The sequence below is a fragment of the Microcaecilia unicolor genome, chromosome 4 (assembly GCF_901765095.1).
Source record: "Microcaecilia unicolor chromosome 4, aMicUni1.1, whole genome shotgun sequence".
Taxonomy (NCBI): Eukaryota; Metazoa; Chordata; class Amphibia; order Gymnophiona; family Siphonopidae; genus Microcaecilia; species Microcaecilia unicolor.
Genome location: NC_044034.1, coordinates 78,064,824 through 78,078,454, shown reverse-complemented (window position 1 = coordinate 78,078,454; position 13,631 = coordinate 78,064,824). Strand labels below are relative to the sequence as shown.

At 42.1% G+C, this 13,631-nt stretch overlaps 1 protein-coding gene across 4 annotated transcripts in view; it reads left to right on the top strand.

The window, feature by feature from the left end:
- LOC115468568 (NEDD4-binding protein 2-like 2) overlaps positions 1-13,631 on the top strand; it is a 169,153-nt gene that overhangs the window by 81,220 nt on the left and 74,302 nt on the right. For 3 of the 4 annotated variants that reach the window (XR_003941889.1, XM_030200369.1, XM_030200367.1), the window contains exon 5: positions 3,202-3,278. Coding sequence is in view for 2 of the 4 variants with exons in the window: in XM_030200369.1 (XP_030056229.1) it covers positions 3,202-3,278 (77 nt within the window). In the remaining 2 variants the exon portion in view is untranslated. Of the gene's footprint in view, positions 1-3,201; positions 3,279-13,631 lie in introns of those variants that run through there. The other variant, XR_003941890.1, reaches the window with a different exon arrangement.

Below are 13,631 nucleotides of genomic sequence, written 5' to 3'. Positions count from 1 at the left end.
AATTTAAATACTTCTTCCTGAACCTGACGCCACTTCCCCTTTCATTCGATGGTCGCCCCAAATTTTTATGTTAAATCTAATCTATAATAATGACATCCGTTCTAATTCTAAATTTAACCCTCCCGGTGTTACAGTTTGAAGTTGATAAATTAACTGTTCTGTATAATTTAATAGTCTATCCACCGAACCTCCTTCCCTCCCTACTCTCATTTGTTCCACTTCTCTCCACCGTAGGTCATCCACTGTGTGATGACATGACATCCAATGTTGTAGCAGCGGTGCTTGTGTGTTCTGGGTCACTATATGAGACTTACGTTCAGTGAGCCGTACTTTAATCGAGCGGGAACTTCTCCCCACATAGATCATATTGCAAGGGCATACTATAATATAGATGGCATTCCTAGTGTCACAGTTAGTGGCATCCCTAGATGTTAAAACCCTCCCCGTACATGCATCTTTCTATGAAGGACCCACCATGGCCAAATGGCACCACTGACACCTGCCACAGGTCTGATGTTCTCCTGATCTCTTAGGGTCATCTGGTTCCCTAAATTTATTTACACCTAACAACTCTCCAAGCATTTTCCCCTGAGTATATGAAATAATCGGGAATTCCTTGAAGCAAGGATACAACTGAACTATGTGCCAATGACATTTCAAAATTTGCAGTTTGTTGTCTAATTTTTGTAAAGGGGAGAACACACGTCAATCTGTCCTCTTCCTCTCTAGCCCAAACCTGAAGGAGTAAGGGATGTTGGGCAAAGCGTTCTCTTAAATAGGCCTTCCTAATAGCAGATTGTGGATAACCCCTGGCCAAAAACCTCTGCTCTAATAATTTTGCCTGTTTAAAATCTTGTAAAGAAGAACACACATGTTGGATGCGGAGGAATTGACTAACTGGGAGGTTATATTTAAGACTATAAGGATGGTAACTTCCAAACTGTAACAAGGTATTCTGCTCAACTGGCAAGTTCACAGGCAAGAGGCACTGCTGAGGTTACCAAGATTTGTGGAATTCACCTAATACAGTTGATTATTTTCCTGTGAATTACTCATATACGACTGTGGACTAATCGTATATAGTGGGAGCTGAGAGAGTGAGATAGATTGATATATTTGGAGGCTTCCACATAAATTATTTCGATATTGCCTACCTTTTTGAGTTTATTATAACATCTTGTTTGGAGTGGAGGAGTAGCCTAATAGTGTAGTGGTCAGAGAAGCTGGGAAACTGGGTTTGATTCTCATTTCAGCACCTTGTGACATTGGGCAAATCACTTAACCCTCTATTGCCCCAGATACAAAATAAGTACTTGTATATAATTCGTAAACCACAGTGATTGTAAGCACAGAAAGACGGTATATCAAATCATATCCCTTTTCCCTTTAGTAAATAGGCCTTTTAATCATAGAATATAAGGTTTTAGGGATCAACATCTTGAACTTTCCATCCACAAAAAAATATAAACAGTTGTTTGCATTGAATTTCTCTGATCAGGCTGCAAAGTCTTAGAATGCACTGCCTTTTGCTGTTCAGTGTGAATCAAATTAAACGATCTTTCATCGAAATTTAAAAATGTTTTTATTTTTGAAGTACCTTAAATATTTATTATTATTGAAAGATTGTAATAATTCTCAGAAATTGCTGATAAATTCTTTTGTAAATCTACAATAAACCAAAAGTTTGGTAATTTGCAGTATAGAAGCATTTTTATTGTATCTTGTTTTTTCCTAGTTGCTCCAGTATCTGAGAGCCAGGTTTGACACAGCTCTAGGGAAGTCTTTCTTGACACAGTAGAGAACACCAACGTTTTAGACATAGCTGTGGAAGTTCTATTCTCCCATACAACTTCTTCAGCATGCTATCCTTCACCTTTGGACTCCAAAGTCTCAGAACGTTGAGATGCTTTTACTGCTGCTGGCTTCAGTGAAGAAGGAATTCTGTTGAGTGAGTTCCTCACACAGTCAGGGAATGGACTTGGAGTCCTCCACCTGGATTGTAAGTGACTTTTGATACTAGTCTGTTGGACTGGGGAGCTCACTGCCAGGGTCAGGTAGCCTAGGGTCTCTGATTGAGCTTGGAGGCGACATGGAGCATCAACAGTTTGGAGACCAGGGCATTTTTCTGGTACTGTAGTGCTTCCACCAGTTGTGAGGGGTCAGGCAGTCCAGGTTCTCTCAAGACAGTGCCACGGTGGTGGCTTGTATCAAAAACAGGAATAAACTCGCAGGATATCAGTCTCCTTGTTCATTGCCTGCAGGCCTTGGTACACATCTGGTGGACAACTCTGATGTTACATCAAGGTTGGGGGCTCCTGCGTTAGGGTCCAGTCTTCTTAGAGGACTTGGATCCCTTTTGGTTTATTGCATGGCCATTGAAAAGATCAGATTAAGAAGCTAAAGCTTTTCTTCCGTGGTGGTATCATTTTCTGGAAGGTCCCAGGCCCTCAACTTTATTGGCCTATATTTGGGTTGGGCTTCTATTTGAGTCCTGATCAGCGTTTCAGGGGTTCTGTCTGGCAAGCAGAGATTCCATCCATTTTGACTTTTCTTCAGGGAAGCCTTGATCAAGGCTAGAGGCCGACCAAAATAGAATCCACGGCCGAAATTCGCCACTCAATTTTGGCCGGAACAGAAGCCGAAACTTGAAAGTGTGCCTGGCCCGCCTGCCACCTTCCGTAAGAAGATGCTTGTGCCTCCCTCCCCCCACCACCACCCTGCAGAAAACAGGCTGCCACCACCACCCCCTGACTTTAGGCCTACCTGTGTCTAGTGGCCTCTTCAGGGGTAGGAATGAAGCCCACTTGTTTCTGCCTCGGTGCTGCTGCTCAGTGGAAATGGCCGCTGACACTTCTGTGACAGTCTCAGTGGCCATTTTAGATTGGCACTGGCATAAGCAGGAGTGACTGTATCTTAGTTTCTTTTTAGGTAACAGTTTTGTTAGTGGTATGCTGACAGTTTCCAGGGCTGCACCAGTCCTTATGCTTTTGTCACTTGAAAGTGCCAGGTTCTCATCCTCTGTCTGCTGATAGGAGCACATAACCTACATCTGGACAGATCTAGCAGGATTCAAGGAAAGGAAATAAGCAGGTAAGACCACATTTCACCTTTCTATTGGTAGCTGTAGGTTCTTCTTTTCTTTTTCTTTTTTTTTTTCTTTCAAAAATTAATAACTTCCTTTTGTCATGAACCTTGTTATAGGCCATAGAAAAAGGCTATAGGGTGCAATTCCATGAACCAGACACATGGTGGAAGCTTGATGCTGTGGAACTGGAAAAGTAAGGAACTCATGATAATTTATTCCATAGTTTTTCTTTTATGTTATGTATCATTGAGCAAGGATATCTTTTGCACTGGTGTAAACTAGTAGAAGAATGACAGTGTTCAACCAAACAATGGCTGTTTATTGGTTTACTAATCTGTCTAGTTTGTAATTTAAAGGAAATATGAGGTATTACAAATTTCTAGTTAAAAAAACATATTTATCAATTTGCATATTGGATGTCCTATGCTGTGTTGTTTTGTCTGTGAAATCGGGCCTTGATATTTATTTTTTTTTTCCTTTTGAATTATTTGGGAGATTTGGTTTCCAGTTTCAGTACTACCTATGTGTGCATGAATGACCTTTTTCATTTCACTACCACCGTTACTACTACTGTTCACTTTTTAAAAACTCTTCTTATTAGTATACTAGTAAGAAAGGCCCGTTTCTGAGACCAATGAAACGGGCGCTAGCAAGGTTTTAATCATAGTGTGTATGTTTGAGAGAGTGTGTGTGAGAGTGAGTGTGTGAGAGAGAGAGACAGAGTGAATGTGCGAGTGTGTGTGTGACATAGAGTGCGAGTGTGTGTGAGAGAATGGTTGAGCACAGTCCATTTTAATAATAGGCTATGGATTTTTCCTTTAGGAAGCCATCAAAATCTTTTTTAAACCCTGCTAAGTTGAGCACAGTGCAGTTTAATTTTAGGCTGTGGACTTTTCCTTTCGGAAGCTATGCAAACATTTTTAAAACCCTGCTAAGTTATTTCCAGTTTTTAGTTACGTGTGACCTGATTAATTAGCAAGTTGATGTTTCATTAAGTGATTGCCTTTTTTGGACATCCAAATTTGGTTGATCTATATAGAATGCAGAGGTATGTGTATGTCATGAATTTCACCCACACTCCATCCAAACCGTAGAGGCATGCTGTATGTATTTGAACATAGGGCAGGGTAATTTTATAAGTAGTAAATATGCACCAAAACCCCGTTTTTAAATTCCCCTTCCCCCATGTATGCACATACAGCAAGGACGAATCTAGCACAGACTCAGCTCATGTCCGTTTCCTTGGCTTCCGGCCTGCACAGATGCTCCTTTACAAAACGTTAACGGGCCATCTCTGCCCTGCTACCCCCTTCCCCAGTCTGGCTGGCACTGGTTAATTAGCTGTGCTGTTTGCTGTGAGGAAGCGAATGGCAGGGCTCAGCTTCTGCCTGCAGCATGGCAGAGCCTGGAAAGAGGTTAGTTGTGAGCTACAACTGTGTGACCCAGTGGCATAGGTACGTGGGGCCTGAGGGGCCCGGGCCCCCGTAGATATGGCCCTAGCCCCCTGCCCCACGATCCCCTTCAACCCCCCTCCCGCCACCAACTCTCCCTCGCCGTCGCCGCCTGCCCCGTCGCCGCAAATGATACCTTTTTTGAAGAGAGACTTCTTTCCGCGCTCGAGTAGCGCCTTTCTTCAACGAAGTTCTGGCGATCAGCTGTTTTGACGCCGGCGACGCTGATCGCCGGAACTTCGTTGAAGAAAGGCGCTACTCGAGCGTGGAAGGAAGTCTCTCTTCAAAAAAGGTATCATTTGCGGCGACGGGGTGGGTGGTGACGGCGGGGGAGAGTTGGTGGCAGGAGGGGGTTTGAAGGGGATTGTGGGCAGGCCGGCAGGGGGGGTCCGATGCGGCGGCGGCTGGGGGGGGCGGGTAAACTGTGCCCCCCCACCTTGGGCTCTGACCCCCACTCCTGGCGAGGTCTGGCTACGCCCCTGGTGTGACCTGCAAAATGAGTGGTAGAAAAGAGCTGCAGGGCAAAGCACAGCACAGAAGGTAAGATTTAATGATCCTTTTAAACTGCAAATGAATAGATCTGTATTTGTCACAGCATGCTGTTATTTGTTTCTTTTAATGAGTGAGTAAAGTACCCTCACCTGTTTAGAAGTTGGTATCGCTACATGGGCAATAGAGGTATGAAGAGCTTGTGTTACTGAAGCTGTTGAAATCCAAAGTATTAGCACTTTTTCTAACAGATGTTGTTAACGTTTCCGGCCTATTGAATTTGTAGCAGCTCCATGTCCAGCGACCCTCTCCTCCCCTCCTGCACCCCTCTGCATCTGTTCCTCCTCTCCTTCTGACGCTGCACTCCTCTGGGGTCTTCCTGCAGGGGCAGTGACGGGCAGGGAGAGGAGGAGTGGTTGCAGAGACTACAGCCAATGCCAGATGGCTGTATACGGAGCCCTGTTGCAGGTTTTTTTTTTCTTATCTTTTTTCTTTGTGTACCGTCGGGTGGCTTGGCGGAGGCGGGGGATGCTTTTGCACAGTCGGTTCTTGAAAAGGTGAAGAGGAAGGGGGGTGGAGTTACCTGCATCGGTGTGAGCAACAGTGGTTTTTTTTCTTTTTGATATTTGGTTACTCCGTGGTTTTGTATGTTTTGTTTTAACTAATGATGGAGCTTGGCAGCCAGTCTCCAGCAATTCCTAGGCAGGTGAGGAGTAGGGAAACACGCTCTGCGTGTTTCCCTACTCCTCCCCCGCCTGGGTCTGTCTGTGATGCTGGCTGGGTCGGGTTGAATTTTCCAGTCTCCAGCGATTTCTCCTTTGGTGCTTTGTTGTGATAGGTCCGTGTTTTGTGGCTTTGCGTTGCTGGGTAACGTTTCTGCTTTTTTCGTGTTTTTCGGGCGGGCAGGGCAGGGAGGCATTCTCAGTGGGATGGCTTCACCACCACGAACTTACGAACCCTTATCGTTCTGCTGTGACTTCATTACCTTTGTCCTCAGAACGTTCAGGGTGCGTTTTATTATAGTAGATTAGTTATATGAATAGAATGTTATTTAGAATGTTGTCACTATTTTCCGGAAGGCAGGAGTGAGCGCATGGGGCAGCTCTAGGGTGCTTGGGGAGGGGGAGTGGCAGGTACATTAGACTGAGAGAGAGATTTGATTTGTTGTTGTTATTATTTCTTGTCGGTGGCCTCTAGACTACCAGGGAATTTTTTTTCTTAAATTGGTGGTGGTGGTGGTGGGGGAGAGGAGAGGAGACATTTAAAGAACAATATATTGTAAATGCTTTGGAGATAGACAATAAAATTTGAGGTTTATGGTTTTTTTATGTTTTGCCTACAAACTGATTGTAAACTGCTCAGAAGGTCTCTGATGGGTGGTATAATGAATGCTAATTACACTTGAAACTGAATTGGCTACTTTTGTGTAGGAGGGGGAAATCATCATGTGGGTGGTGCCACTAGACTACTAGGAATTGGCTACCTTATCAGGATGGAGGAGGACTGCACTGCGTCATGGTAGGGAGGGCTGCTGGATTACAAGGCTGATGTGGAAAGCTACCAGGTCGGCGTTGGTTCCCCTTTGTATACCGCTTCAGTCCTGATGGTATATTTCAGGCGTTGTATCCACACACGGCTCAAAACGTTCTTTGCATTGCTGCAGATTAACTAAAAGTGTTTTTACCATAAATTTTAAAATTTTGTTCACTGGTGTATGCCTTACAAGTTAATGACCCTGTAAGACCTCTGGTTAGTCTTGTGGTTCTGCCTTAGCTTTCTATGTTGGCCCTTTAGTGATTTAAATGCATATTCATTTTCATTCTGCCACACCAGTCCAGACAGTTGGGTTGTCTCCCTTCCCGATCAGCAGATGAAGGAAGAGATACTAACATCACCAGTATAAGGGCCAGTGCAGGCTGGTGAATTTCAGTGTTTCTCTACTTCCAGTAGATGATGCAGGTTGGTGTGGTGTGGAATGACAAAGTAGGTGGGCTTGACTCCCTGGGACACAGTCTAAGGCCTATGCCTGATGAAGTGAGTCCCTGGGGCCCTGCTTCTGGAGTTCAGTCAGTGGCCAGTACTCCTAATAGAACTTGTAGTCCTTTGTATGGTCTTCTAAGTCCTGGGCTCAGGTCCACATGAGGCATGCTGGCAGAAGTCCTCTGCAAGGAACCTTTCAGGGTTATGTGCTCTTTGGCAACAAATTGGAAAAGATAGTGAAGGATTAGTGGTTCCTGCAGGACTGCCCGTGAGCCAGCCACATGCCCCTGAGAGCGGTGCACCCTCCAGAGAGGGGTGCTTTAGTCTCTTCCAGCATATACCCTCAAGCTTCTAGATATCCTCCTTGCTCCTCCTCTTGTGAAGCAGGGAGGGTGAGGGAGGTGTCCCTCCCCTCCCCACCAGCTCTGCTGTCTCCAAAGCTTCTCAAGGAGGGTGAGCTGGGCCCCTCACTGATGAGAGTGAGCGACAGGCTCAATCTCTTCTTTTTCTTTTCTTTTCTTTTAATTCAAAATTTTCAGTATGTTACAAAATCAATATAGAAGCATGCGAGAAAAACAGAGAGAGAAAAAAGAAAACCTGTTCATTACAGCATTTGTCCACTTCAGGAGAGACCAAAGAGGAATTAAAGAAAGTGCATGGAATTCCAATTACTTAAAATAAATGCAGGCCTGAAGAAATATTTACTAACCCCCAAAACACCTTCCAAAACTAATTACTTAGACGGTCAATCAACAATCTGACCAATAGACTTATCTGCAAGAAAATTATCCAAATGTAGAGGATCAAAGAAATAAGAATTGTTACCATGTGTTACCAGACATCTGCTTGGAAACTTTAGGAAAAAGGATGCACCCACAGCCAGAACTTTAAGCTTTAGTTGTAAAAGTGCCTTCCACCTCAATTGAGTATGTCTGGAAACATCATAATAGTTTGACCACAAACAGCTCATTTGTCTTTGGGAAACATGCTTTCAACACTAGCATCTTTTGTTTCTCTATTTGAAATGAAACTAATAAGGTAGCTCTCTTTACTATATTATCATGAGGATTCCAAAATCTTGGAAATTTCTAAACTATTAGGTGAGTTAATGGAATCTTAAGCTCCCTTTTAATTACCTTAGAACCCTTAGGTAGATATTACAAGCTACTAATTATTATTATTATTAACATTTGTATAGCGCTACCAGACACATGCAGTGCTGAACACATGACATAGAGAGACAGTCCCTGCTCAATAGAGCTATAGCTTAAGCTCTTATTTCAAATACATCTTGAAAAGTTCCAATGGAGCCAAGTAATGTGTTACTGGAAAATTTAAGTCTTAAATGTGAGCTCTTGAAGCATTTTCCAGGGCTTCCATCTGACATAAATAGGTAAGTTATCTTTTATAATAGCAGCAATAGCCGTTTGTCATGAGGAAACCTGAGATTCCACCTTCAGCAAACGTTCTGAATTCATAAGAACATAAGCGTTGCTATACTGGGACAGACTGAAGATCCATCAAGCCCAGTATCCTGTTTCTAACAGTGGCCAATCCAGGCTACAAGTACATTTTGTGTTGCTTATTCAAGAAATAAGCAGAGGATTTCTCAAAGTCATCTTATATTTCAACGGTTTTTATTGAAAACAATATACATTTTTATCAACATCTTACATTCAATATGCAGATTCAGTCGAATAATTCCCTTCTTGGTTGCTACCTCGGCATATTTGACCTTTTGTTTTCACTATTTATACCTTTTTCCCCCCTTTCCCCCCTCCCTTCCCCTTTCCTCCCATCCCTTAATATTCCTTCCCCCCCTAATTAACCCTCCTATTCTCTCCCTCCCCCCGACTAATACACAATTTTCTCAAAGAGAAACTGAACCAACCACAGATTCAATATAATATCTACAGCACATTAAGCACAAAGCTTTTACTTTTTGCTGAAAGGGTATTTATATATTTTCCCCAGATTTTCAAAAATTGATTCTTTCATTTCGGGGAACCCTTGGCTTCTCTTGCCTCCCACATCAGAAGTTGATGCATCATGTTCCGCCAATGCCAAAATTCTGGTACAACTTCCGAAGTCCAGTTTTGAAGTATACATTTCTTTGCTAACAGACATCCCTTACGAAAAAATAAGGTTTCTTCAGAGGATTTCCCTCTAAATGACCCATGGACATCTAGCAACATCTGTTCAGGAGTTGGTATTATTTCACAAGACAGCAGGTTAGACAGATAATTAGCCACTCTGGACCAAAAACCTTTAATAGCTTCACAACTCCAAAATGCATGGTAGAGTGAATTTTCTGCACTTTTACATCTCAAACATATTGCGTTCTGTATTCCTCCAATCTTTGCTAGCTGGACCTGCGTAAAATAGGCTCTATGAATTATTCGAAATGCACATTCCCGATACTGGGCTCCACTAACTAAGTTTGCATTACCCCTCACTTGTCTGTTAATGTCCCAACTGGTGAGGGGTCTTCCTAAGTCTTTCTCCCATCGTTCTTTGATCGCCTTCCTGTCTTTGAGCATCCCTTTAGTCCCTAATACCTTGTACATTTCAGAGATTGATGGTTCATTGTTCGAAATTTCCTCAAAGAATAGTTTCAATTTAGACCCTGATTTTTGTCTCAATTCCTCCTCGTTTACAGAATTTATAAAATGTTTTAATTGACAATATGCGAAGGTATCCCCCCATTGTATCAATTCATTACTCATTATTTGTTCCCGCGGCTTTATCTTCCCTTCTGCGCCTATTATATCCTTCAAATATACTATTCCTCTTTCCTCCCATCTTTTAAACACTGGATTCTCCAAGCCTGACCGAAATCTAGGGTTCCCCCTAATGGTCATTAATTCTGTCACTGCGGTATTTACTCCTATAATTTTCCCTAAAAATCTCCATGCCTCACGCAGCGGTTCTAGCAGCAAGCTTCGGCGCAGATAACTCGGGATCAGGGATCTCTCTACTTGTAGCAATGATATTAGGTGGTATGGCGCATAAAATGCCCTTTCTATCTCCAGTGGAGTGTAGCTGTCTGAGTCAAAGAGCCAATCTCTAATATGTCTCAACAAACATGCCATATTGTATAACTTCATATTTGGTAGGCCTATTCCCCCTTGTGACCAGTTCCCCCATAGCAGCTGGTATTTCATTTTCGCCTTTTTATTTGCCCAACAAAATCTCATCACCATTCTATAAAATTTTGTCCAATCCTTGTTCAACAATCTAAGCGGGAGGGTTTGCATGACGTATAACCAACGCGGCAGAATTACCATACGTATAAGTCCCACACGCCCAATCAGTGACAATGGTAGTGTTTCCCATTTTTCTAACTGCTGTTTAGTGTGCGTCAGTAGTTGTTTTATATTAAGTTTATATATATCCCTAGTCTTCGTTGAAATCAAAATTCCCAAGTAACGAAAGTGGCCCTCTGCCCATTTCAAGGGGAATATCCCCGACCAGTCTCTATGTATCTTTTCATCAGTCGCCAGTGCCTCTGACTTTTCCAGATTCAACTTGAGACCAGAGAAGTCCCCAAATTCTTGAAATGCTTCTAATAAAGCTGGTAGCGATGTCTCTGGCCTCGTAATCACAACTAATAAATCATCTGCAAATGCCGCCACTTTGAATTCCACCTTACCTAAGGATACCCCTTGAATTTCTGCATTAGAATATATCTCTCTTATCAATGGATCTAAATATAATGCAAACAGTAGTGGTGACATGGGGCAGCCTTGACGAGTTCCTCTCTCTATCTTCACCTTTTCTGAGCATTTACCATTCACCATCACATTCGCTATTGGTGAAACATAAAGTGATTTAACCGCTCCTAGGAACCATCCATCAAATCCATATTTTTCCATTACTGGGAACAAAAACTTCCATCTCACACGGTCAAAAGCCTTTTCCGCGTCAAAGCTCACCATCAATCCCGGCTTATTTATTCTATCCATCTGTTCTAAAGAGACTAGAATCCGTCTCAGATTCTTAGATACAGTTCGGCCTCTAACAAACCCCACCTGCGCTTCATGCACCAGTGACGGCAACACCCGACTCATTCTATTTGCTAATATTTTTGCAAATATTTTTACTTCGCAATTTAATAATGATATGGGTCTATAAGATTCAGGTAGGGTAACATCTCTCTTAGGTTTTGGGATTAAAATAATACGGGCTACATTCAGTTGGTCTGGTACCGACCTTTTCTCCACCCATTCGTTATATGCTTCCATCATTGGTACCAGAATATTGTCTCCCATCAATTTATAGAATTCTATTTTCAAGCCATCCGGTCCGGGGTTTTTTCCTGATTTACTACTTCCAATTGCCCATCCCACCTCATCACTAGTTATAGGGTCATTGAGCTGCGTCCTCTCATCTTCCGACAGACTCGGAGAATCCAGATTATTTAGATATAAATTACTATCTAGCTCCGAGTTATCCTTTTCTGCATACAACTGTTGGTAAAAATTTTTGAATATGTTTCTAATTTCTGTATCAGTATGACACAATTTACCTGTCTGATCTTTCAAAGCTGTTACTATGCGGGAGGTTTGTTTCCTAGCTATAAGTCTCGCCATGATTTTTCCACCCTTACCCCCAAATTTGTATAACTGAAATTTATGGTAAGTTTGTGATTTAACCTCACGTTCATGAATCAATGAGTTTAAGGTCACCTGTGCCCCTAGAAGTTCTTCTCTGATGTTTACATTTGGATTTTCTCCAAACCTTTTCCTCAGATTATGGATCTGGGCCTCTAATCTCAAAATTTCCTTATCCCTAGCTTTTTTGTAATGACTAACATAACTGATCATTTCTCCTCTCAAAACCGCCTTAGCTGCTTCCCAGTAAGAAGAGGCACTCTCCACTGAATTTTCGTTAATACTTTTGTATTCGGCCCACTTAGCCAGTAGACCCTCTTTAAATCTTGTATCTTTGGTTAAATAACTCGGAAAGGACCACCAACTCATTTTCCTTTCCATTCCCTTTGGCTGCCAATTTACCCATACTTCTGCATGATCTGAAATAGCATAGGGACCTATTTTTGTTTCTCTAATCCCTTCCAACAATGACCGCGACATCAGTATATAATCTATTCTTGCCTGGGTATTATGTGCCCTTGATAAATGTGTATAATCCCGTTCCTGAGGATGTAATACTCTCCACACATCTAGCAGGTCCAATACCGTACAAAGATTGGGCAATCCTCTTGAGGGCTCATGTCTTAGATTGGGAGGAGGATGAGATTTATCCAATTCAGGGTCACATATCATGTTAAAATCCCCTCCTAATATTAATGGGATAGGGTCTATTTTCGCTAGTATGTCAATTAGATTTTTATAAAATTGAGCCTCAAATTGATTTGGTGCATATATACTGCCTATGAATACCCGCTGTCTTGCTATTATCGCCTTGCCAAACACATACCTCCCTTCTTGATCTTTAATCACATCATCCAGATCAGTTACCAGCCCTTTCCTGATTAGTATGGCTACCCCTCCCTTTTTCCCTTTAGCTGGTGATGCTACACATTTTCCCACCCACCATCTAGCCAGTTTTTCATGTTCTGCATCTGAGAGATGAGTTTCTTGTAACAGAGCTATGTCAGCATGTATTCTTTGCAAATATTTCAAAATTTTTGACCTCTTAATGGGTGAACCAATGCCACCTACATTCCATGTTACAATCTTTATCATTTATAGAACATTATAACAACCTATTTGCCACAGAAATCTTTTGTCATTCGGGAGAGGCCACCCCAGCTCATGACCTCCCCCAGTGTCTTTTATATGCTGTAAGTAGTTATATTCCAATTTCTCCTTATCTCTGTAATGTTCATATTTTCCCTCCTTGTTTCCCTTCTCTAATGATCTATCCCTCCCTCCCTTATAATTCCCCTCCTCTTCCCTCTTCTCCCCTTCCTCTCCCCATTTCTTATCCCTACTATTCCCCCCCAAGGAATTAGTCACGTCTGACCCCCCCCCCCCCTTGTTATTCCCTATTCCTTAATCCAATTCTTTTGTACTTACATTATACCTATACGATCCTTCATTTTGCTATATTTCCTTTTTCCCCAAATTTTTAAAGATTACCAATTCCCCATATAACATCTTACATTTATATCCGATTTTTGTGAACTGTCTAAACTTTTTCTTACAGCTTTTCAAACAATTTTACTGTTTCCCCCAAACTTATATTAGTCTCTTCTTTCAGTGACTTCAACGGAATGCATACGCATTAACATCAATCACCTTTATCTCAATTGTTCCCCACATATCAGCAGTTATTCATATATACTCTTAGTTCGCACTTTTTACTGATTATGTTTTTCCCTCCTGGCGTTTGATTGATCAACCAATCTGTTACCTCATCCTCAAAGTCATCTTAATAATGGCTTATGGACTTTTCTTTTAGGAAGTTATCCAAACCTTTTTGTAAACCCCGCTAACCTAACTTTTCTACCACATTCTCTAGCAAAGAATTTCAGAGTCCTACTTTCCTGTCTAAAAATTTTGCAGCTGCCTGCTCTGTAAACTTAATCAAAGTAGTCAAATTATCTTGCAAAGTGTTTTCCATCCTTACTACCACAGACAGATCTTTTAACATAGCTTCTT